Genomic DNA, 23766 nt, shown 5'->3' on the forward strand with positions numbered 1-23766 from the left:
GCACCTGGTACACATTTCTTTTTATTACAGTTTTGAGTGCTGGATTTTCTGGTTCCATCCTGTTAGACTTGCAGCAAAGGATTCGTAATAGTTTAAAAGGGCATGTTTTTCTTTTGATTAGTTTATGGTAAGACTCTTGAAGCAATGTGTGTATGAGACTCTATTCTGTGATTGTCATCTCTGAAGGACTGCATAATTGAGTCAGAAGTATTATGTTCACAGGTGATTTAATTAAATACATTGGGTTGGATCCCTTGATTTTCTTTTCTGTGTTGGAGCCAACAAATCCATTCTGAGGAAGTCTTCTGAAGGGACTAATTGGATCTAACCAGTTGCTTTAAAAGAACCAGACAGAATAAACTGCAGAGAAATGCCTTTAGTTTCAGATTGTTGGGTTTAGACTTCCTCATTTGTATTGTGATAGCTTGTACTTCTGTGTTTGAGACAGGACTCAAAGATAAATATCTTAATTTTTCTTCAGGTGTTTTTGTATAAAATGGGAACTCTTATTGCACTTATTGGAATTTGGGTGAGCTGTTCCCTAGTAAATGCAGATTCAAAAGCAGTGACGACCTCCCTGACTACTAAGTGGTTTTCCACACCTTTATTACTTGAAGCAAGGTAAGACTGTTGCCTGGAAGAGATGGGGACTTCATGTACATAATTTCTGTAACCTTTGCAACTCCCCCCCCCCCCCGGGCCCCCCCCAATTTTTCTCATCATACCAGATTTGGGGGTGGCTAAGAGATGCCGTGGCTCAAGTGGTTAAGAAGCTGAACTGCAGGCTGTGGAAGGTCAGTAGTTCAGCAGTTCGAGACCCAGGTGCCGCATGATGGAGTGAGCTCCCATCTCTAGTTCCAGCTCCTGCCAACCTAGCAGTTCGAAAGCAAAAAATTGCAAGTAGATAAATAGGTACCGCTTCGGTGGGAAGGTAACAGCATTCCGTGCGCCTTGGTGTTTAGTCATGCCGGCCACATGACCACGGAAACGTCTTCGGACAGCGCTGGCTCTTCAGCTTTGAAACGGAGATGAGCACCGCAACCCTAGAGTTGGATTCGACTGGCTTTCAAGCAAGGGAACCTTTACCTTTAAGAGAACCTTTACCTTTACCTTTAAGCTTGAGAATAACTAAATGCTTGATAGCAGTGTAAAATTTTAACCTGATACTTTCTGGCTCATGGCATGTTCTCTAAACCACCATATTGCAGCCTTTTTTGAAATGTTTAATAATTTACTACCCTTTCAGTGAATTTTTAGCAGAAGAAAGTCAAGAGAAATTCTGGAGTTTTGTTGAAACCTGTCAAGACTTTGGTTCATCTAATCGTGATGGTAATCAATGCTTTCCTTTGTAGTTTATTTTTTTAAAAATATTAGAATTCTTTGTAAAAGGTCTCATCGTCTGTTTCCTTCACAAGTTGTTTAAGATGTATCGATTCTCGCTTCATGCTGCTGGAAAGGGAATCTCTTTTCTTTTTGTTGGTTTGGGTTTTTTTAGTATTTTTTCATATGTGTACGTGTGTGTGTGAATGTGTGTGCACCTGGAAGTCATGGTGACCTCTGGTGCCTGACCCCTACTGGGGGCCTGGAGTATATTTAGAGAGGTGGCTGAATAAAGCTTGCCCCTGCCTCACAACTGCTGGTATTCCAAAGTACTTGCCAGAGTCAACCCTGCTTAGTTTCCGAGATCTGACAGGATCGGGCTTGCCTGGCCTATGGTCAGGGTGGGGAATCTCTTTACAAAAGTTGATAAATGGTATGAAAGCGTCAACAATACAGACCTTTGAAATGAACGATGTAGTATTAGAGCTTGCACTTGGAAATATTTGGCATCACAGAAATTGATTAGCATTTAATACGTTTTGTACAAAAACAGTGCCCAGAAGGGACATGAACTTTGTGTACAGCCACATAAGTGTACTGTGTGTCCTGCTCACCAGGTTTGAGGCTAGTTCCAGGCTACAACAGGTCTGCCAGTAAGGGTTCTAGGGTTCCAGTCCAAAGTCCAAGTTTGGGGTCTAGTAGCACAATCCAGAGTCACTGCCCAAGGTCAGGTAGCAGAGTTCCTAGAGCTAAGCAAGCCAGGCAACTGGTAGGATCATCAGCAAGGCTACAGACAAGTTGATCCCTGGCTGCAGCCTTATATAGGGACTTTACCTACAGGTGTGGCTGAGTCCTATGCACAAGTGGCATCAGCTCCTCATGAGGTGTATTGGGGCCCAGGTCCTGTGATGGCTTATCGGGCTCTCCTAGCGTTTCCTTAGCAGAGGGGAAGTCTCGAGCCGCCAGATGCGCACCCCTAGCCCTTTGCGTCCTTAGTTCCCGGGGCTCTTCAGGAGACAGTGGCAGGTCTGGTTGTGGGCGATCCATGCTGGGGTCTCCAGGCCTGAGGGCCCTACTGTCTCAGGGGGTGGTACTGGTGCTGGCTATGGATCCCTTTGGAAAGCTATTGGAGAGTCCACATCACTGGAAGGGTATGTCAGAGTAGGGCTGGGGGGCAGGTTGAATAAGGAAAACACTCCGCTTGTCTATTCCAAGGTGAACTGCGAGAACTCATGATCATTTTTTTTAAAAAAAAAAATCCCTGTGTAACAGGTAAATAGTTTACATTGTGTTTTGGCAGGTACTGAGTACTCCTATCATAATGCAGTCCTGAAGGCGGCTTCCCAGAATCTTTCACCTTTGCAGCAAAACTTGTTGAAATTTGCTTTGTCTTTGCGTTCCTATTCTGCTACCGTCCAGGCCTTTCAGCAGGTTAGTACAGAGTTTTGCTGACTGTTCTGATACTTACACAGTGTTGTGTTTCTATACAGACAACAGTTATGCATTTAAAAGAAATTCTGAAGTACCCTATCCCTTGAACTGTCTGCCCTCCCTTTGCACTTGACCCTGCTCCTTTACTGACAGTGACTAAAACTCCTGTTTACATCAGGGTTGATAATATGCTCATGGCCCACACTGCATTAGTGGATGAAGTACCCTCCCTGGTTGCTTGCCAGTCCAGAATTCTTCTGACACAGTTCTGAGAGCAACTGTGCTTATACTCTTCCTCTTCTTTCCTGTCACCCAAGAAAACTATTGGGCTGCAGAAATTTAAAGCACTGATCTCTCTGTTTCTTTAACTGTTTAAGAAGTGTTTGGACAGAGAGAACTTCCCCAGTACTCTGCATGCTTCTGTGCCCTCTCCCTCAGTATCCACCCACTGTCCCTCATCAGTTACTAACAATGTCAGGAAGGAATTGGGGTGGGGAGGAGGATGGAGCTTGTGGAAGAAAGTTACAATAAGAATACCCCTCTATGTTCCATATAGCTCCATGATGAATGTCCTCTTTTGATTGCCTCTGCAATGGAGTGATCTTTGTTTTGCCTGCTATGTGTCTTTGGAAGAATCTGAGCCGTTGATTTTGCCTTCCTTGCTTGTATCTTCTGGGCTGGGAAGGACAGAGGTGATGTAGGCTATTTGATGCTTCAAGTCAAGACCAGTTTTGATATGGCCCAGTGTATATAACTCTCTTCCCGTATTTGTCACCTGGTGCCTTTACTTTTGTGTTTGAAGTGCCCAGGTAAAAAACATTTGTATTCTCTGACGACAAGAGGTGAGTGATGTTGGTTTGCCCTCCCTTTGTTTTGTTATGCAATGTAGCTTTACCAGTGCTGGTTTTAATTAGTGATCTTAACTTTTGCATTTCTTGCGGGATTTAATTTTGTCATGGATGAATTGTTCTTGCTGTGTGTCCTGATTTTATTGTGAACTGCCTTGGGTATCTTGAATAGAGAGGTGTCATACATATGTTACTATTAGTTCATATTGTCCAAAAGTATGCGGCAAAGATGGATCCATTAGGATCTGTGTCCCTAAATCCTGTTGCTTTGATTTCCCTCCCATCTCTAAGGGAGACTGGCTCCATAGAATAACAGGTATATTTTAATACAGATAGCTGCTGATGAGCCCTCACTGAAGGGATGCAATGCATTCTTTGTTGTCCATGGAGAGAAGACTTGTGAATTTGACAAACTTGGAATACTTTTACAAACAGCTTCAGAAAGGTATATATATTTATTTATTTATTATTTATATTTATACCCCGCCCTACCCCGGAGGCTCAGGGCGGCTAACAACATATAATTAATAACCCAATAAAACAGTAAGACAATACAAAATATTAAAATTACATCATAACTTATAACCTAACTAAAACAAAACTGGCTAAAACCAAGACTAGCTAAAACCAAGACTAGCTAAAACCAAGATGGCGGTCCTCTGAACGTCTCAATCTTGCCCATAATGCAAAGAAAGTATTTAGGGCTTTGGCAATCCATGCCCGTATCCAGATGTCCTCCCGGGCGTCGATGGTATACTGACGCATTGGTGGTCTCAACTATTCCTTTTATGGATTCGATCCTACTAGCTTTTCCATTGATCCAAGAGGACGGATAGTGGATTTTGTACAATTTCTCTGCTAACTGCAACCCTATCCTGTGTGGATTTTTGTCCACGTGGATCCCATGATTTCTAGAGTAGCCTTTTAAGAGTTAAAGGGGGCTCTTCTTTCCCCTTGCACCAGTGAGAAAAGTGGTAGGATACAACTGTGTATAACATTTTCCCATTCTAATAAAATCAGTGCGCTTGTACCGTTCTCCCAGATTTTGTTTCCATGCTCTTGATTTTTTATGAAGATTATGCAAATTCTGATCAAGTGCTCTTGGCCAATTTAGGTGTTATTCTGGAAATGACTTGTAGATGCAAAAGCGTCCTTGAAGGATTATTCAGTGCTATCAGGATTGCAGAACCGAATGAGATTGCTAGATCTCTGACTTGTGTTGGGGGGTGCAGGAAAATTTAAACATAAGAATTAAAACTGTGAGGATTATATAGACATACTAAATAATCAGAGAAGTAGTTTTGGTGGGATACGTGGATGCTCCCTTTCAGCTTTCTCGTTTATAAATCTTTGGTCTGTTTGGCCTTGTAAGCAAAATTGCTTGCCTGCTCTTCCTTCTATACAGTACTACAAAGATAGTCGTTTTGCTGCAAACTTTGCCTACCTTGATTTTATTTAAAAAGATATTTGATATTTTGTGAAATGTTTTCAGGAAGCATAATCATTTTTTCAGCAAATGAAGGTTTTCTGTAATTCTTAAGCATACGTGATCTGCAGTGTTGTTTAAAATGACCATGTTGCTTCAGTTACATTACTTCCTTATGTGGAACATGAGAACAAAAACATGAATTCAACTTTGATTCTTTTGGGCGTTAATTCAGCTCCCTAATTTTAAAGAAACAGAACAGTGAGTACTCAGAGTTCTTGGTGGGCCACCTTTGGTTCTTCCTGCAGGCCATTATAGATTATTTGAGCTTTAGGACAATTTTTAGATTTTGACCTAATTTTTAAAAAAGTTGGTGCATCAGAGTCAGTATATAATATTCTTAAATAAAAACCGAATTGTGTTGAAGTGCAACATTTATATGTCTCTTTGTTTTAGGCCAAAGCCTTTTATGTTCAAAGGGGACCACAAGTATCCAGTTTCAAACCCTGAAAGTCCTGTTGTAATAATGTATGCTGAAATTGGTTCTGAGGAGTTGTCTAGATACCACAGACTACTTGTGTCACAAGCCAAGGCAGGAGAAATCACTTACATCCTTAGGCATTACATTGCTGTAAGTACAGTTATAATTTAGAAAGGGCCTGTGATTTTGAAGTGTTGTATAGGAGAAGTTATTAAAGGGGGTGGCGTAAGTGCCTCTAAACATTTTTTAAAACTTATATTAATGTGTAAAATCATAAATGCAGTTATTGTGATGCAGTGTTACTTTTATAAGATTAGTTTACCAGTGCTGGCAATATTTGTATGATATATTCACTAATAGTCAACAGGACGGGACTTTAGAAGATGTGATAACTTCTGCTTGTCATCTGGGAAACCGAATCTGAACTGAATGAGACAAAAACTTGTCTTTCTACCTGTAATCTATTGGGCCTTTTCATCTTAAACTAGAGAGGCAATAGGTTCATGGAATTTCTGGTTGGAATCCTTTCATTTTGGCTTGTAGGGAGATCTTAGTGCTATTTGACATTCTCTTTGTTCCTGCATTCAGTTTTATTAATTGTGGTGAAATGATCTTCTTGTTGTCCCATAAAGAATGAAGAGCTGTAGTCTTGTTTTCTATAGTGGTAGTGTTCCTTCCTGTCTAAGAAATTGCATACAAATGTTATAGTAAGGTAGCCCACACTGCTTGTATTTAGAAAGATGGAGCACTTGCCCACTACCTACCCCACCATCTGATAGATGTCACCTCCTTGCAAATCTAAATGTGATCCAAGAGCACCAGGACTGGATCAGACCAGTAGACATCACATAATTTCCAGCAGAGAACTGCTAACAGTCTGCTAAGAAAGCAGTAATTGTTGGTGTATCTTGTCACACGAAAGCTGCACTCTGAATAAGCTCTTAACTCACCTACCCCAGGGGGCGGGTTTAAAATCAGATGATCTCTTACTTGAGAAGTTTTTACTGGCACAATGTTACCTTGCTTTACCTTTTCTCATAGAATCCAAGCAAAGAAAAAGTCTACCTGTCAGGCTATGGAGTGGAGCTGGCCATTAAAAGCACAGAATATAAGGCCAAGGATGATACCCAGGTGAAAGGTGAATTCCTACCTTAAGAGCAGCAGTGGTTGTGCCACAAAATGGAATATGCTTCAAATGCTTCACATATTCACTAATATCTTGCTGAAAGAAGCTTACCATTATTCTTTTAATACGATCACTATCATTTTTGAAAGACTGGATTATTGTTCCACAGTATATTAGCACTATGCTGTGGCAACCCTAAATGAAACAGTGGAGTGGCAAGGTCCCTTGAACCAAAGGACACTTTGGTTTGATTTTCCTGTCACTTCAGTAGGTTACATAGGAGCTGCTAGGATTGGAACGAAGAATCTTGGGATCCATTCTTTGCTACATTAGGTGGTGAACCACCTAGGACTGTCGATCAGAAGGCCCACTGGATTAGGCAGGGCTGCAGGGTGACTGCTCAGCCAAGCAGCCCATTGGTTTCCCTGAGTTTAACAGAGTTTGGAAAGTTTCCAGGAGATGCTGGAACTTTTGATGTGTTTGACTCTGTGTTAACTTGCTCAGTGCCTGTGTGCCTGCTAGCTGTATGCAGGATTTCCCCTAAGGGCCCTGTCCTAGGGACTTGGGCTCTTGCTTTATGCTCTTCCTCTCAAGGTGGCTCAGGGCTTAACTTTTGGCACATGTTCTGTAACCTCTGTTTTCAGATACAAGCCTTGGTGCATAAAAAAGCAGTAACCATCCTAAACAAAGAGAAATTCATACTAATTGTTAGCTGCATTTTATATATCCTACTTGGTGTTCATTTCTCCCTTCAGTACTTAAATGAAGGCTTTAAACAATTGTTCTTAAAGATGATTTTGGAGGATTTTGCAGGGGCCCCCCCCGGTCATTGTGCTTAGGAACTGGCTCCTGTGCACAAGTAGATAGTATAGCCATTCTTATTCTGTCTGAAACCAAATAAGGAGGAAGCACTGTCAGCACAATTGTGTCCCTTTGCATGGCAAAGAATTTTTATCACTGGAAAATAGGTTAGGTGTTGGGTTGCCTACATAGCCAGAGGGGGCCTGAGAAGTAGATTACTACAGTCATGAAGGATTTGAGGGTTTTAGGCTGCCCCTTCTTGAAGTATGCTCCTGACCAATGTTCCCTCTAAGCTGGGGAGTCTCATGAGCAAAAATTCTACTTTGTGAGCAACTGGCATTAAAGTTGTGAGCAAGCGATTTGGCTACTGCATAAATTAGTTTGCTCTGGAGCCCATCCTTCCTGAGCAAAGGCAAAAATCTGTGAGTCGGAGGCTAAACAACGGTGAGCTAGCTCACACTAACTCACCTTAGAGGGAACACTGCTCCTGACAAGGGCAGCTGAAGCCAACAGAATCTGCAGTGATGGCAGCTGCAGCAGCAGCTGCATTGATGAATGGAGGTACAGATTCCCAGGGAATCTAGCTGCCATACTTTAGTAGAGGGTGATCCATTATGCATTGCTGCCTGTTGTTGAAAAATCACAGTGATTACTAACTCTTTATTGAAGAAAGAATACGCGAATAAGCAGTATATATGACGTTTTAATATTATGTGCTAAAGCCTTGCAAAACCAGTCACAGTAGATTTATGTTTGAAGGTGTCCTGAACAGCATCATAATCGGGCTGGTTTTCATGTTAATAGGTGCAGATACGAATGCAACAGTAATAGGGGAAAATGACCCCATTGATGAAGTACTAGGATTTCTGTTTGGAAAATTAAGGTAAACCTATTCACTTTATGTACCTGTTCACTTATCTACGTAAAACATTCCAGGAAATGACTTGCAGGCAAGCAGTTAAAGAATATCATCTGTATTCTTAAACCAAAAACTACTATGGAAAGAACTGAAATCCACATTTATTTAGCTATAGGGCTTTATTTTGTTCTAATAGTTGAACATATTTTGATAATAGAGTTCCTGAATTAATTTTTTTCCCTTTCAGGCAGCTATATCCGACCTTGCAAGAAGAATTAAAAGAATTCAGAAAATATCTTGTCGAAAGTACCAATGAAATGGCACCATTAAAAGTTTGGCAATTACAAGGTGATAACTCCGTATTTGGACTTTCTTGCTTTTCTTATAGACAGAAAAGTACTTGTGCTTGTGTTGGACAGTTTCTGAAGTCCTCAGTGTACTTTCTAGATGCTGCAGCTGAGCCTTTATTGTAACATTGATGCTAGTCAATCTGAAGGCTTAGTTTTGCAGAGAAGGAGGGGCAAAGGGCTCCATCAAATGGATTGAACTTGCTTTCTTTGCTACCACTTTGTATTTATGACTTGGGTAGTGCAACCCTAAGCAGATTTATGCCCTTCTGAGCCCATCAACTTCAATGGACTTAGAAGGGTGTAACTCTGTTTAGAATTGCACTGATATTCACCCTGTATCTTCCTAAATCTCTACAGTCACTCATGTCCAACTGGTGAATATTTTTGTGTTATGTATTCTTGGGGTTGGGGTAAGAGTGCAGCTGTGTGAAATTGTCTGTTTTGCTGAGAGGCAATTGAGCAAAGTGGATGCACTGGGTTGATCTAACAGATCCATGAACAATGATCTCAGAAGTGAGCAGCTTCACCCAGATGAGTGTGTGGGTATGGGTGTACTACTGTGCTTTTCGAGGGTTTCGGCTGATACTTCCAGCACCTTGCAGAGTTTGGCTTTACATTTTTGTTTGTCTTTGTTTGAAGGGCTGGTTTATGATTGAATGACAATCTGTTTTCATTTTCAGATCTAAGTTTCCAAACGGCTGCCCGTATTCTAACTGCTCCCACTGTGGATGCTTTGATGGTCATGAAAGATTTAAGCCAGAATTTTCCAACCAAGGCCAGGTAATTCCTGCTCTTCTTCTATTGTAGTAATGTTGTGCTAACTGTTTAAATCTGTGAAAGGTATTGAAGCTGTCTTATACTGAGTCGGACCTGTTAGTCCGTCAGGGTCTGTATTATCAACTTTCATTGGCTACACAGGCTCTCTGACTGAGCTCTTTTTTATCACTTACTATGTGATCCTTTTAATTGAAGATACCAGGGATTGAATATGGGACCTTCTGCATGCCAAGCAGATGTTCTGCCACTGAGCTGTAGCCCCTCCTATTCATTTATCCATAAAACAGAGAAGGTTTTTTAAAAATTATTTTTCATATGTGTGTGTGCATTTGGAAGTCATGGTGACCTCTGGTGAGTGACCTCTACCGGGGACCTGGAGGATATCCAGAGAGGTGGCTGAATAAAGCCTGCCCCACCTCCCAACTGCTGGTATTCCAAGGAAGTCTCCCATCCAAGTACTTTCCAGAGTTGACCCTACTTAGCTTCTACGATTGGGCTTGCCTGGGCTATCCAGGTCAGGGCATAAAATGGAGAAGGTTGTCAGGTTGTGGAAGGTGCTTTGGCCTCTGATTTGTGAACCTTGTCGTTAAGAAGAGAAGAAGAGATTGGATTTATACCACGCTCTTCACTCGAAGTCTCAGAGTGGTTTACAAACTCCTTTCCCCTCCCCTCCCCACAACAGACACCCTGTGAGGTAGGTGGGGCTGAGAGATCTCTGAGAAAACTGTCCTTGAGAGAACAGCTCTATGGCTTGCCCAAGGTCATCCAGCAGCTGCAAGTGGAGGAGTGGGGAATCAAACCTGGTTCTCCTAGATTAGAGTCCATGGTTGCTTCCACACTGGGATTTTTCATCATCTCAAATCATCTAAACCTTTGGGATTGGGAAATAGTCCTAGTCAGAAAACTTTAAGCCAAAGCTGAAGTATGACTGTAGGATACCTTGGTACTCTGATGGTCACTGACAATATGTTCACTGCAAGGGTATTGCTGGATCAATGTTATAGTCTTCATTATTTTAGTATTAAAATACAAAGCCTAAAGTGGTTACTGTGAAATGATGGTCAATGCTTAGTTGGCTTTTACAAGTTGTCTATCTGTGGGCTAAAGACTTGATTCTGGTAGCAGCCCTTGTGTCATTCATTAGTTTTGGTACTATTTTGAAGCATTTCAGAGTTTAATAGGTACCCATTTTAGTGTTACAGAGGACTGCAAATTCTAGTAAAATTTGTTATAGAACTTGAATATATTATTATAATATCCTTGTTACAATAGAATTGTACCTCAAGAATTTTACAAATGAAGGAAATTGTATAGCATCTATTTATAGGTGTAACAACTGTGTGTGCCCCAGTATGGCACATTGTGTGTGTGGGGGGGGGGCACCAGAAAAGTATTTTAATCCAAAGAAGATTATGGAAGATGGATAGATGACAACAGTCAAACTGAATCTCTGATTTCTGCAGAGCAATAACAAAGACAGTTGTGTCGTCAGAACTCAGGTCAGAAGCTGAAGGAAACCAAAAGGTAACATTACCTTTTAAATATCGTTAAGCATTTTCAGAAATATTTTCGTACCACAGTATTAAAAGTAATGCATTTTATTTTCAGTTGTTCATATAGAACATCATGAAATACAAATAAGGGGTCTGGATCCGATGAAGCGGATCGATCCCTGCCCTTCTATTCTCACAGCAGTTCTCTGTGCCCCCTGAAGAAGCATTGTGAGGGATGGGGTTGTAGGACCTCCATCAACAACAAGCTTTGGCTTAAGCCAGATAGGAAGATTAATTAACCCTCAGTAGAGAAGAATTTGGTTTTGTCTGTATGTTTCTGCTTTTGAGCAAATCCCAGTGTGTATCAGACTAGTAGCATACATGGCTTTTGTGAAATGTTCTGGGAATTAAACCAATACAAACATAAGGAGTAGCAGCAGGCATTTTATGTTCTACACAATTTACATATTTTATTACCAGTTCTGGTTGACTGAAATTGTTGACCCTGGTAATGGCTTGCTAGTGTCTGTCTCAATTGTGCTGTATCTTAAAGGCAAGAGTACAGCTTTTAATATCTGAACATTTAGTACATAAGAAATCTACCTTAACAAGCTCCCTGAAGACTCCACCCTCAAAGGAACTGTGTTGTCACGGCAGTGAGGAGGGAAGCTATGGGGACAAAGGTGCCAAAACCCATAGAATGTCATTTGGATACCTCTCAAGGGCTTGCACCACACTTGATTAAACATAGCAGGATTCAAGCTCCTCTGCACTTCCTCTGGGACTGGAAAACTGAATTTTGAGAATAATATGGCAGAGAAGATACTTAGAATTCTCTTTGGTTTTTCTGTATTGCTGTTCTTATACCTTAATCCTAAACAGAATTACAACCTCAGTCCATTGATGTCAGTGAACTTAGTAGGGTGTAACTCTGTTTCCGGTTGCACTGATAATGGTGAAATTTGACTTTTTGCCTAGTTGACCTGTCCCGATACTGCATACCATTTGATTAGGCCCTGCCATGTTCATGAATGCAAATATGTCTAGCCACTGTAATCCATGTATTTATCCTGGGCACCTTACTGTCGTGAACATACAAAAGAGATATTACCAGTTGCTGTTAGCCTTGCAGCAAGCAATGCTTTCTGGCATTAACTATGGCTGTCAGCTGTAGGTGGTCATCACGTGCCTCACTACTCCTAAAAATATTAGTTTGACTTGACAGTAAAATAAAACCCTTTGGTTAAATAATTGAATAGGTCCTATGGAGGGGGGGAGCCAAATTGAGGACACCATTGAGGACTGATTCTTGGAACTGACAGTAATTTTCGGGAACTGTGATAGCTACCAATGTGCAGAGCTCTATTGTCTCTGGACAGAAGGTTCTCAGACAATTGGAATTTGTCTTCCAGAATCAGGGAGATGGATGTTACAGTTTCTTGAGAGCCAAAGTTAGTAGTAGGTGGATTCTAAACTGTGGTTCCAAATGACACCTGCTGCTTCCCAGCTCAGGAGGGTGGCTGTCTCTGCAGCACTCTACTCTGATGCTGTGATCAAGGACTTTTGAAAGCGGCAAGCTGGGCCACTCTGACTCCATCCGGCAGTACAGGATTAACACCGTCACCTCTGTGGATGCCTTCAGTAGACGAGTCCTGCTGCAGATTCACTACTGCAGGGTGGTCTGCTCAGTATCTACTCTGGGATTTTGAGCAACTGTAGTGTGTTACTTTTTTGCTTGTTTTGCTGCTTATGAAAAGGGAAAGGCAGGTTAGCTTTACTGTGAAGTTCTTTTTAGCTTGTTTGGTAGGAAAGTAGCAGGTGGTGGTCAGATGCTATATAATGAGGGGGGTGAGGATGGTAAAGCTTGCATTTGTATGGTGTCCCTAGCATTGCAGACCAGCAGTCTCCTGCTCCTTTTTTGTTTGTTTGCTTCTAATGTCCTCATTCCAATATGGCTTTCTTTTTCATGTTTTTCATAGTAGAAATCTGCCTGTTTCCACATGTTTTCCTGCAGTTAGTTTTAGCTGCTGAAATGATCCCCAAGAACCGGTTGGGATCTCTTATCCAATCAGGGATGCAACTTTGATTGGCCTTCTGAGTCAGAGGAGGAATCAACCCTTTTCCATCTGTTTTTCTAACTTCACATTAAGTCCAGCCTTCCTTTCTCAATGAAACACGAAATATTGGCATTGATATCTCAGAAGGCTGCTTGTGAGTTGTGAAATTCAGTATTAACTTAGCTTTCAAATACAAGTCAGTGAAAGGTTCGATACAAACTTGTGTGCTTCTGAAGCCTCACATAAGTGAGCTATTCTTAATTCTTAGTGTTCTGCTAATGGCTGTGTTGCACTTTTCTTCAGTACTTTAAAGGGACATTAGGATTACAACCTGGAGATTCTGCCCTGTTCATCAATGGACTTCAGATAGATCTAGACACACAGGACATATTTAGGTATGAACTCCTAATGTATGCTTCAGAGTGTCTCTTCTTGCTTATATTAAATGGTAGTTGAAAATGCTAGAGCAAATCTGTAGCTGCATTTTAAAGTTTCTGTCTGTGTTCTTTCTAGTTTGTTTGATGTGCTGCGGAATGAAGCTCGTGTTATGGAAGGGCTGCACAGTTTAGGAATCGTAGGTCATTCTATGCATAGTGTGTTAAAGCTAAACATCCAGCCATCAGACTCTGACTATGCAGTAGATATCAGAAGTCCTGCTATTTATGTGAGTATGGGTGCCAGTGCTCTAAACTGTGTGATGAGATTGCCGTCAAACAGCCATTTTTAACTCTTAAGCCATCACAATACAGTGTGTCATAAAAGCATCTTAGCTGTATAGATGCAGAAGAGGGACCAGCATAATGTTGAAGTCCTGCCCCAAAGAACTGCTAGTTTATCAGAGGATCTGCAAATGTACCATAAGATACAACATTATGCTAGAAATCTTTATGAAAGGAAATCTCTGTGTTGGTGCAATGCTTCTTGTATCATAGGCGGAATTCCAGATAGTGATTGAGAGATAATGGCACTGTAAAATAAAGCTGATTAAGGGTAATGTTCTGCTAGAGGAACAGACTTGTAATTTCTCTCAAGTCCAGCCATATACTGTGCTAGGCAGGGGATAGAACACAGGATGGTGCTCAGGGCTTGCTCCATTATGGAGGCCAGTCCTGCCCACTGTGTCAAAGCAGCCATAGCAATCAGTGTTAGTCCTGGATCAAATGCAGTCCAACTGCGTCCTGTCCTGTGACCTAAAGGGTGATTTTCTGACTTACTAATGTTGTATCACTATAGCAGGGGGATTTTCCTGTGGTTCTTGATATGACTGGGTAGCCCCAGTCATTCAGGATCATTTCTTCTTTATTCATTGTCAGCCTCTTTAGTGAAGTCTAAAATGGCAAGATTGGGAAGACATGCACTAAAATATATTATTGACTAAAAGAAAGTTAGGAATAGAATGCCAGAACATAGAATTCTATATGAAAAACCCTTTAAAAAGTAGATCTATCTCATTGTTTTGCTAACATCCCAGTGTAATGTTTGGAGAAATGTTAATCCCTATTTTAATATGCAGACGGTTCTGGTAGCTTAAGCAGTACAATTTTTAAAAGTGATTCTTGTTTGTTTCTAGTGGATCAATAATCTTGAAGTTGACAGCAAGTACAGTTCTTGGCCTTCCAGCGTCCAGGAGCTTCTGCGCCCTACCTTTCCTGGTGTAATCAGACAGATAAGAAAGAACTTTCATAATTTTGTAAGTAACAAGTTTGTTCACTTGGCAGTGTTGCTTTCCTTTCAGGGCTGGGCTGAAAGTGGGACTAAACAGAAATGTATATTGAACGTTCATTCTAAGAGCTCAGTGCCGGCTGCTGTGAAGCAGTCCAAATACAAAACTGGTTTCATGATGCTTTGGTGATTTGGTGAGTTTCCAGGGAAGAACAGCATTGGGTTGATTAGGAGGAGATCATTGAACGTGTCTGTCTTTGCCCCCTTCCTTCACACAAGACCTGCCTTATGGATTGCCTATACTGAAAAGGCATTCAACTCCAGGCTTTCTTGGATGCTGCTGCTATCCTGGATCTATTCCAGTCTGACTTTTGTCCTGGCCATGGGATGGAGACCGCACTAGTTGCCTTTACGGATGACCTCAGGAAACATCTGGATCAAGGAAGATGGGTCGACACTGCTGTTGCTTTTGGATTTAACGGTGGCATTTGATATGGTTGATTATGATCTTTTGACCCACTGCCTTGCCGATGCTGGGGTCTGCCTTGCAATGGCTCTCCTCCTTCCTCCATGGTCAAGGATAGAGGGTGGCACTTGGAGAGGAAGTGTCCCAGCAACACCCACCTGAATGTGGTGTGCTGCAGGGGACAATCCTCTCCCCAGTGTTGTTTAACATCTACATGCGCCCCCTTGCCCAGCTGGTCTGGGGGTATAGACTGGGTTGTCATCAGTGTGCTGATGATGCCCAGCTCTATCTGTTGATGGATGGATGGCCGGATTCCACCCCAGAGGTGTTAGCCGAGGCGTTACAAGCCATGGCAGGTAGCTCAAACAGAGCCGACTGAAATGTAATCCAACGAAGATGGAGGTCCCGTACCTGGGTCGTGGGGATCTGGGTTCGGGGATTTGTCTCCCAACCCTTGACAGGACACCTTTGGTGCTGGTGCTAAGGGTGAAGAGTCTAGGGTTATCCTGGATTCCTCCGTTTCTCTGGAGGTCCAGGTTGCCACGGTTGTCTGGTCAGCCTTTTATCATCTTCAGCTGGTCAGGCAACTAGTTCCCGATCTCCTTTCCTGACTGGATTATTGCAACTCACTTTATGTGGGGTTGCCCTTGAACTTGACCCAGAAACTGCAGCTGGTGCAGAGCATGGCGGCGCAAGTGCTGATGGTGATGCCTGTGCAGGCTCGCATTCAGCCAGTGCTCCGCCAACTGTACTGACTATAGGTATCAGATCCAGTTGAAGGTGTTAGTACTGACTTTCAAAGCCATATACTGCCAGAGACCTGCATATCTCAGGGAGCATCTCCCCATATGTACTCATTAGAGCCTTGTGCTCATTGGTCAATGGACCAACACCTTCTGGTTGTGCTTGGCCCGAAGGACATCCGACCTAGTCTCAACTAGGGTCAGGGCCTTTTCAGCCCTGGCCCCAGCGTGGTGAAACAAGCTACCAATTGAGATCAGGGCCCTGCGGGATCTATTGCAATTCCACCAGGCCTGTAAGACAGAGCTGTTCTGCCGGGCTTTTAGTTGAGGCAGCGGGCATCCACATTCTTCCATCTTTTGGCTTCCCTTATCAGCAGCCTTGGCCTTGTGTCCAGTGGCCAACGTCACTGGCACTGCTCAGAAAAAGTACATCATAGGGTCATTACCAAAGCAATGCCTTATGCTGGTTTTATTATTGTTCTTTTAACTTTTAATTTCTAACTTTGTAATATATGATGTTTTACTGTTTTATTGTCATATCCTATGTGATCTGTAACCTGCCCTGAGCCGGCTTGTGGGGAGGGCGGGATATAAATTGAATATGATGATGATGATGATGATAATAATAATAATAATTCTCAGTTTGTATGAAATGATGATGCAATGCAGAGGAGATGGTGGGCTCTGAAGTGTGTAAGGCTTGAACTGTTCTGGGATTTATACATTCAAGCCAGCACTTTTAATAAGGATTTGCTCTTCTGCAGCCCCATGAGGGGCGTGGCCATCTTACTTTGTTTTCATTGAGACTTCTGAATGCTCTTCCATGATAGTCCCTCATATAGAAACGTACAGTAGATTTTGACAGGTAAGCTTCTAACTGCATTTGAAAATACTCTGAGGATAGTCACTGGTTTTGGTTTTTTGCACTGTTAGCCAGATCTGTTTACATTGTCTGTGTCTCTGTTTGCCGTAGTTAAGACAAATCTTATCCTTCAGACCATGTAGCATTGCCCCTGTCTGTTCTCAAGTGATGAAATTTCATGCTAGTATTTATTTTGTTTTCACCATCAGGTTCTCATAGTGGACCCATCCCATGAAAACACGGTAGAATTGCTCAGTTTGGCTGAAATGTTCCTTAGTAACCACATACCTCTGAGGTAATTATGAGTGTGTGGGGGTGTATAGCTTTAAGTACTGAAGAAGTTAACTTCCTTTTTGCAGTTAAGTAATGTTTGAAACAACTTTATGAGGCTGAAAAAAGTATCATCGTTTCCAGGGATACAGGATTAGGATGTGATGCACATGCTTGTGGCATTGTGTGTGTGGGGCTTGCATATTTAAGTAGAACCAGTAGGCTTGTGCAGAGATAACAGTCTGGATTGCACACTTCTACTCTCCTCTTTTTGTACAAATTACCCTGTGAGTCTGAACTATGTCTTTAGACTGCTCTGCATCAATGTTAAACATGAAAATAGAGTCAGATGGGTAGCTGTGTCAGTCTGAAGCAACAGAATGAAGTTTGAGTCCAGTGGCACCTTTAAGAGCAACAAAGTTTAATTCTGGCTAGAAATTTTTTTGTGCATGCACTCTTCATCAGATACATGCATGCATACGAAAGCTTATACCCAGAATTAAACTTTGTTGCTCTTAAAGGTGCCACTGGACTCAAACTTTGCTCAAATGTTAAACATGGTTAGTGCTAACCATTATTTGCTACTAACCCAGAAATGGGAACAAGGCTTTGGTATGGGTTTCAAGTTCTGGTTAGGTATGAACCCTGGCTAGTATTAACCATTGTTGATATCATAATTAGGGATGGGCGTGAACCAGAAAATTTTGGTTTGGGTATTCCCAAACTGAATCAGGCAAAAAATGCCCATAGGGGTCAGTATGGGCCCATCCAGGCCACCTTTCTCACAGCTGGGAGGGGTGGGATCACCTAGGAAGGGTTAAATGGCTGTGAGCCATTTAACCCGTCCCTTTCACTCCCCCCACTTTGAAGCTCGAGCTGCATGAACCTCCAAAAACCACGTGGAGGGTCATTGAGGTGAGATCGCACAAACCTCTGCTTGAACCATAACCTGGGGAATTTTAGCTCTGAACTTAGGGTTGTGGGCAGGTTCATGCCCATCTCTAATCATATCTAATTTTGACAGACTGGTAGGGAAGTTTGCACTCAAGAAGGGGGAGAGTATCCACAATAAGAGGGGAGGGGAGAGGAGGGAAGTGTGAGCCTGCAACCAATTACCGATCCCTTTAACTAGTCCCTAGTCATGTTCAGAGTCACCTGGTAATGTACATAAGCCCAAAGATTTTCCACTATCAGGGATTTGTTTTTTTTTCAGGATTGGTCTATAGGTGACTATTAAACCATGGTGGGTAAATGGAACCCTTGCATTCAGAGGCAGTATTCCTGTGAACACCAGTTGCTGGTGGAGCAACAATAGGGGGAGGCTTTGGTCTTTGTACCTTGCTTGTGTGCTTTCTGTAGATCTCTAGCCACTATGGAAAACAGGATGTTTTGATTAGATGGACTTCAGTTTGATCTGGTGTGCATCATCTTATGTTCTTTGAATATTGATAAGGATTTTAATCTGCATGATGGATTTTTTAAATATAGGATTGGTCTAGTCTTTGTGGTTGATGACTCAGAAGATGTTGATGGGTTACAAGATGCTGGGGTTGCCCTCCTTCGAGCATACAATTATGTTGCACAGGAAGTAGATCATAATTATGCCTTTCAGACAGTTATATCTGTAAGTATTTCTTTGCCAAAGCAATGCAATTATGTTTGCATGTGGTACTGGACCATTAGAGGTATTGTTATTCTATCAGCAATCATTGTTCATGGTGTATGCAGTGGGATGCATACCCTTAAGGTATAATCACTGAAGTTGTAGCCTTTACCTTGAACTTCTTTATGAAGCTGGTTTTTAAAAGTGAGTAGAGGCTCTCTCATATCACCTTCAGTTCTCTCCTTCCCCCTCTTGAGACTTTTTGCTCTGCATTTCCTTAAGCATTTTGGGGCATACAGATGCAGAAATAACTTACAGTGAGAAATCTACGAACTTATAGTGAGACGTCTAGTATTAGAATGTGGACAGATTGCTTACCAGTGTAATAATGTATTCACCTATCCATATTATGTTATGTGACGAGAGTTGCCAGACCCCTGGTCTGGGTGGGGGTTCCCCCAATTTTTTGAGATTCTGCCCACTGCCAGCCAGCTGGTCGGTGGGGAAGCCCCACCCTCAAACAGGGACACCGCACAGCAACGTCCCCGACATGATGATGCCACACAGAAGTGACGTCATCACATCAGGATGTTGCGTGGTGATGCTCTGCTTTTTGGTAAAAACTCTATGGTTTTAAGCAAGCCCACCCCATAGATCTTTGTCCAAAATGCAGAGTGTCACTGCACAATGTCCCCATCCATCCCTGGAATGCCTTCGGAATGCCCCCCAAATCCCCCCACTGGCAAGCCAAGGGTTCCTGGCAACCCTATATGTGACTCAGGCCTGTAGACCTTCACTTTACACTAGTATGCTAGGATGCAGTGCTAGTATGTAGCTGCCCTGAACCAAGTCAGTTCATTTGTCCATCTAGCTTAGAACTGTGTACTCTGACTGGTACCACTTTTCCAGGCCTCAGGAGGAGAAAGTTTTTCCTTGGATCCTTTAACTGGCGATGCCAGGGACTGAACCTAGAACATTATTCAGGCACAGCATATACTGTACTACTGAGCAACAGCCTCTCCACAGTGATGGGAGAGGGGCTATTAAAGCACTTTACAGGGAAACAAAATAGTCCATTCCCCAGGCGTCTCAGGCTCCATTTCATTTGGGAATGGGATTAAAGTATTAAGCCAAACACTTCACGGAAGAGGTCAATTCTGACCTGGAGTTTGAAGGAAGAGAGAAATGACACTATGTGGGTGATCAGGGAGAGAAGAGAGCTCCGTGCAAAAAGAGCAGCGGGAGAGACTGGGAGGACTGTTTATGCAAGTGATCCTAAGGAGAGGGAGGTCCAGAGGTCACGGCTGTGATGGTGTGAGTCTTTTCCCCCCCACAGATATATAATAAAGTAAGCACAGGGGAGAGGCTGAAAGTGGAGCATGTGGTTAGTGTTCTTGAGAAGCAGTATCCCTATGTAGAAGTAACCAGCATCCTGGGAGTTGATTCCGCTTATGATCAAAACCGGAAGGTAAGGAGTTTATATATATATACGTCAGCAAGCACTCTTCAACTTCCCATATTTATTTTTCTGCCTTTTATAGTAAGATATCTGCTAAGCTCCTGAGTGTGTTGGTGGTCAGACCAGGATACTTTCCTGTTTGGATTTCTTCTTTGTAGCAGTTATTCCAAGGAACAACAGAGAGGGTTCTGCTGGGGTTTTTTTTGGGGGGGGGGGTGTTCTCATGGAGAATTCTTCTACTCCCATTGTGCCCTCTCCTTTATGGAAACAGCTGTGGTGAGTAGCAAGTGGGGGGGGGGGATACCTATCAGTTAGCTGTAATAGGAACAGAGTGACAGCAGAAACTGTAGAAGAAGAAGAGGAAGAGATTGGATTTATACCCCGCCCTTCACTTGGAGTCTCAGAGTGGCTTACAAACTCCTTTCCCTTCCCCTCCCCACAACAGACACCCTGTGAGGTGGGTGGGGGTGAGAGAACTCTGACACAAACTGCTCTTTTTCAAGGACAGCTGTGCCAGAGCTTGTGACTGACCCAAGGTCACATCAGCAGGTGCAAGTGGAGGAGTGGGGAATCAAACCCGGTTCTCCCAGATTAGAGTCCATGCACTTAACCGCTACACCAAACTGGCTCTGTAGTGGCTTTTATGGAGTAGTATGCAGAAAGATCTGACAGTATCACCCAGGTGAATGATTTGGCCAACCTTTACATTTTCATAGGTGCCTTTGAAAACGTGATGACAAATCAGCGTGTGTGTATTGGGTTAATGGGTACAGCTTTCCTATCACTAGTGAATAGTGTCCATTTTAACACTTCTGTTTGTCACACATTCTGGAAAGACATGGAATCCTGCAAGGAAACAAAAGCGGCAGCTCCGCATTGGAACAGTCGGGTTCCCCTATTCGCTACCAAAATTTGTTCTCCCCATTCCATCTGCTTTCCCCCTTTCGCTGGCAGTGCCCCACTGGCATAAGTGCTGTCCCAGTGGATGCCTCTGCTGGTGCCAAAGGATTGCTGCTCCAGTGAATATTTGAATGGTACTGGCACAGGAGTAGAGACCAGACCACTGCCCAGTAATATATGGCAGAAATTAGATGATGGAAGGCAGGATGGTTCCTGACTCTGATAAGTGACCTCTACACAGCATGTATGTCTGGGAGACTGTTGTGATAAAAAGCCCTTTTACAAATTGCTGCTCAGGTCACATCAACAAAGGTCAGGGTGAAGTGCCCAGCTGCACTGCCAGGCAGATTGCCTCCCGTCCTTGTGTGAAGAAAGTTGCAGTGGGGCATGTACAAGACACATTGCTGCTGTTTAAAGGGCCAGGGAACAGGGCCATTAGGGAATTGTCTGTTTCCTATTCCAAGCTGCACAGAGGGGGAGATGAGAAGGATGTGAGTCAGCCAGATCCCCCTCCTCTGTCCATCGGAGTCCGTCTAAGAGGTGAGATGGGCTGGTGGGCTGGGATATGGCCCATGGCACAGATCGCTTGGCTATTTTGCACATAGAAAATTGTTAGAAAACAACAACTTTTTAGTTTGGTATTTGTAGCAATATTGGAAAATGAATGCAGAAGGTACTTCTTTGCATCCTCTTGTTCTGATATTCAGAGCTATTTCATTGAGGGTTTCCATCTTGTTTGTTTGTTTTTAGTTTGAAATGTCTGTTGTGATGCCTGTCAGTTTAAAAAAGCTGTCTTCATGTACAGAGAGAACTGCTTCAAATGAGCCTTGCAAGATTTGTTTCATGTTTAAAGAGCCTGTATGTAAAGCCTGACATTTGTTTCCAGCTAGTTTCTGAGGGTGGATAATGCTGTGTGAAGGACGTGTAAGATGTAGTGAGGAGGCAGTGCCCTTTTGGTACAGTTTATGCAGAAAAAAATTCCGTGCTGTGTGTTGCAACAAGGACAATAAAGACAGGGAAGAAATAATCATGTCTTTATATTTCAGGAAGGACACGGTTATTATAAGCAGACTGGTGTGGGCCCCCTACCGATTGTGCTTTTTAATGGGATGCCCTTTCAGAAAGAACAGCTAGATCCTGATGAACTGGAAACTGTGACCATGCATAAAATACTGGAAACCACTAGCTTTTTCCAAAGGGCTGTGTACTTGGTAAGATACGCCAACAGTAAACAGGGGTTTACAGGGGATTTTGTAGGCTTAAATATGAAGGCTGGGGTTCAAAGAACCGTACAACTAGTTTTGTACATTAAAGGAACATGCATTTCTTGGAACAGCAAGACATTTTTGAAATGGAGTGGTGATTCAGAAGCAGTCTGTGGTACATTTTGGAGCTTTGCTGTTCCAAGAACTAACTCAGAAATATCAAGGCATGTACATAAAGTATCTCTTCCAGCCTCAGTATTGTGTAAGATGATGTGCCCTGATTTTTGGAAAGATGGTACTTTCTATGGGAATTTGTTGCTTTTCAAGATCATTCTGAATTTTTAAGATGATCCAAAAACATTGCTTCGGAAAGCCCACAAGCTGTTAAAGCTGTGTATCTGTTTTGTTTTTTAGGGTGAACTGTCGAATGATCAAGATGTGGTTGAATATATCATGAACCAGCCTAATGTTGTTCCAAGGATCAACTCTCGAATCTTGATGGCTGACAGAGAATACCTGGATTTGACTGCAACTAGTAAGGCCCATTTGCTGTTGAAATGTTACGTATGAGAGCCTGCTAGCTGACATTAAGATAAGTGTGAAAATCTTTAGACATTGTCCATTCAAGGTGCAATACTTTGCATGAATGGCTTTTGTTCCATCCTAACTTTCTAGTCCCTGTTCTGTTGCCTTTCTTCCTTGGTTTTTGCTTAATCATGTCTTTGCACAAATATTCTGAAAGATCTTCAGAGTTGCAATCAGCCTAATTTGTAGCTTTTGTATATAACGCTCTAAGAGCAAAGATATTTGGGTCTTTGATGCAGAGTTTGGGTTTCTGCTTGTGCTTAAATTCATAGATAGGACTGCAACAACTCTTAACTCTTCTATGTTTTTTTCAGGCCTGCCATGGCTCCATTCTTTCTCCCCTTTCCCCTTTGCTTTATGCAATTGTAATCTAGATTATCCTCTTGCAGTTCTTCTTTCTTGACCTAGCACCCCTTCTTATAATGTACCCTGTAACAACCCTAGGTATATTTTGAAATATAAAATAAATAGATGAGATGACCATTTGTAGACATGTGAGCAGTGCTTGTATGAAACTGTTTGGGTTTATTGAGATTAAGTGCATAAAATGCATAATGTTTCAATTATAACCTAGTCAACATTGTGTGAAATTCCTACATTTAAAACAATAGTGCTCAATTTCCTGACTTTCCTATTCTTATTGGACAATCAGGTATTTGTCATACGAGTGTATATGTTTTTGACTTTACTTGCAGATAACTTCTATGTGGATGATTTTGCCAGATTTACAGTTCTGGACTCCAAAGACAAGACAGCAGCTATAGCTAACAGTATGACTTACTTATCCAAGAAAGGTACAGTCAAGAGAGATTTTTTCCCTCCTTTCTGTGTACTGCAGGTGGATGCTTACCTTGCTACTTTTAAAAGAGTTACTTTGTGTTGCAGTGCATAGTAAGGTGTTCATCCATATTGATTTCATGTCATTTTTCATGAGTATACGTCGCATGCAGCCAAATCTATCTGATCAGGTTCTTTTGTTGTATGTCATGTAAAATATCACTATAGATCTAACCTGTGTTAACATTTGAAATCATGGACATTA

General features: G+C 42.3%; 1 protein-coding gene across 1 annotated transcript in view; it reads left to right on the top strand.

Annotated features, from left to right (window-relative positions):
* The first annotated feature begins 492 nt into the window (after positions 1 to 492).
* UGGT1 (UDP-glucose glycoprotein glucosyltransferase 1) overlaps positions 493 to 23766 on the top strand; it is a 63750-nt gene continuing 40476 nt past the window's right edge. The window contains exons 1-19 of the mRNA XM_015426821.1: positions 493 to 621; positions 1247 to 1329; positions 2621 to 2751; positions 3932 to 4044; positions 5482 to 5656; positions 6548 to 6644; positions 8238 to 8316; positions 8540 to 8640; positions 9323 to 9422; positions 10883 to 10943; positions 13273 to 13364; positions 13483 to 13633; positions 14540 to 14659; positions 16912 to 16997; positions 18461 to 18596; positions 19912 to 20043; positions 21981 to 22145; positions 22554 to 22674; positions 23420 to 23518. Coding sequence (XP_015282307.1) covers positions 497 to 621; positions 1247 to 1329; positions 2621 to 2751; positions 3932 to 4044; positions 5482 to 5656; positions 6548 to 6644; positions 8238 to 8316; positions 8540 to 8640; positions 9323 to 9422; positions 10883 to 10943; positions 13273 to 13364; positions 13483 to 13633; positions 14540 to 14659; positions 16912 to 16997; positions 18461 to 18596; positions 19912 to 20043; positions 21981 to 22145; positions 22554 to 22674; positions 23420 to 23518 — 2167 coding nt within the window. The 5' untranslated portion in view covers positions 493 to 496. The remainder of the gene's footprint in view (positions 622 to 1246; positions 1330 to 2620; positions 2752 to 3931; positions 4045 to 5481; positions 5657 to 6547; positions 6645 to 8237; positions 8317 to 8539; positions 8641 to 9322; positions 9423 to 10882; positions 10944 to 13272; positions 13365 to 13482; positions 13634 to 14539; positions 14660 to 16911; positions 16998 to 18460; positions 18597 to 19911; positions 20044 to 21980; positions 22146 to 22553; positions 22675 to 23419; positions 23519 to 23766) is intronic.

Source organism: Gekko japonicus, unplaced genomic scaffold (assembly GCF_001447785.1).
Source record: "Gekko japonicus isolate JY-2015 unplaced genomic scaffold, Gekko_japonicus_V1.1 scaffold14, whole genome shotgun sequence".
NCBI lineage: Eukaryota > Metazoa > Chordata > Lepidosauria > Squamata > Gekkonidae > Gekko > Gekko japonicus.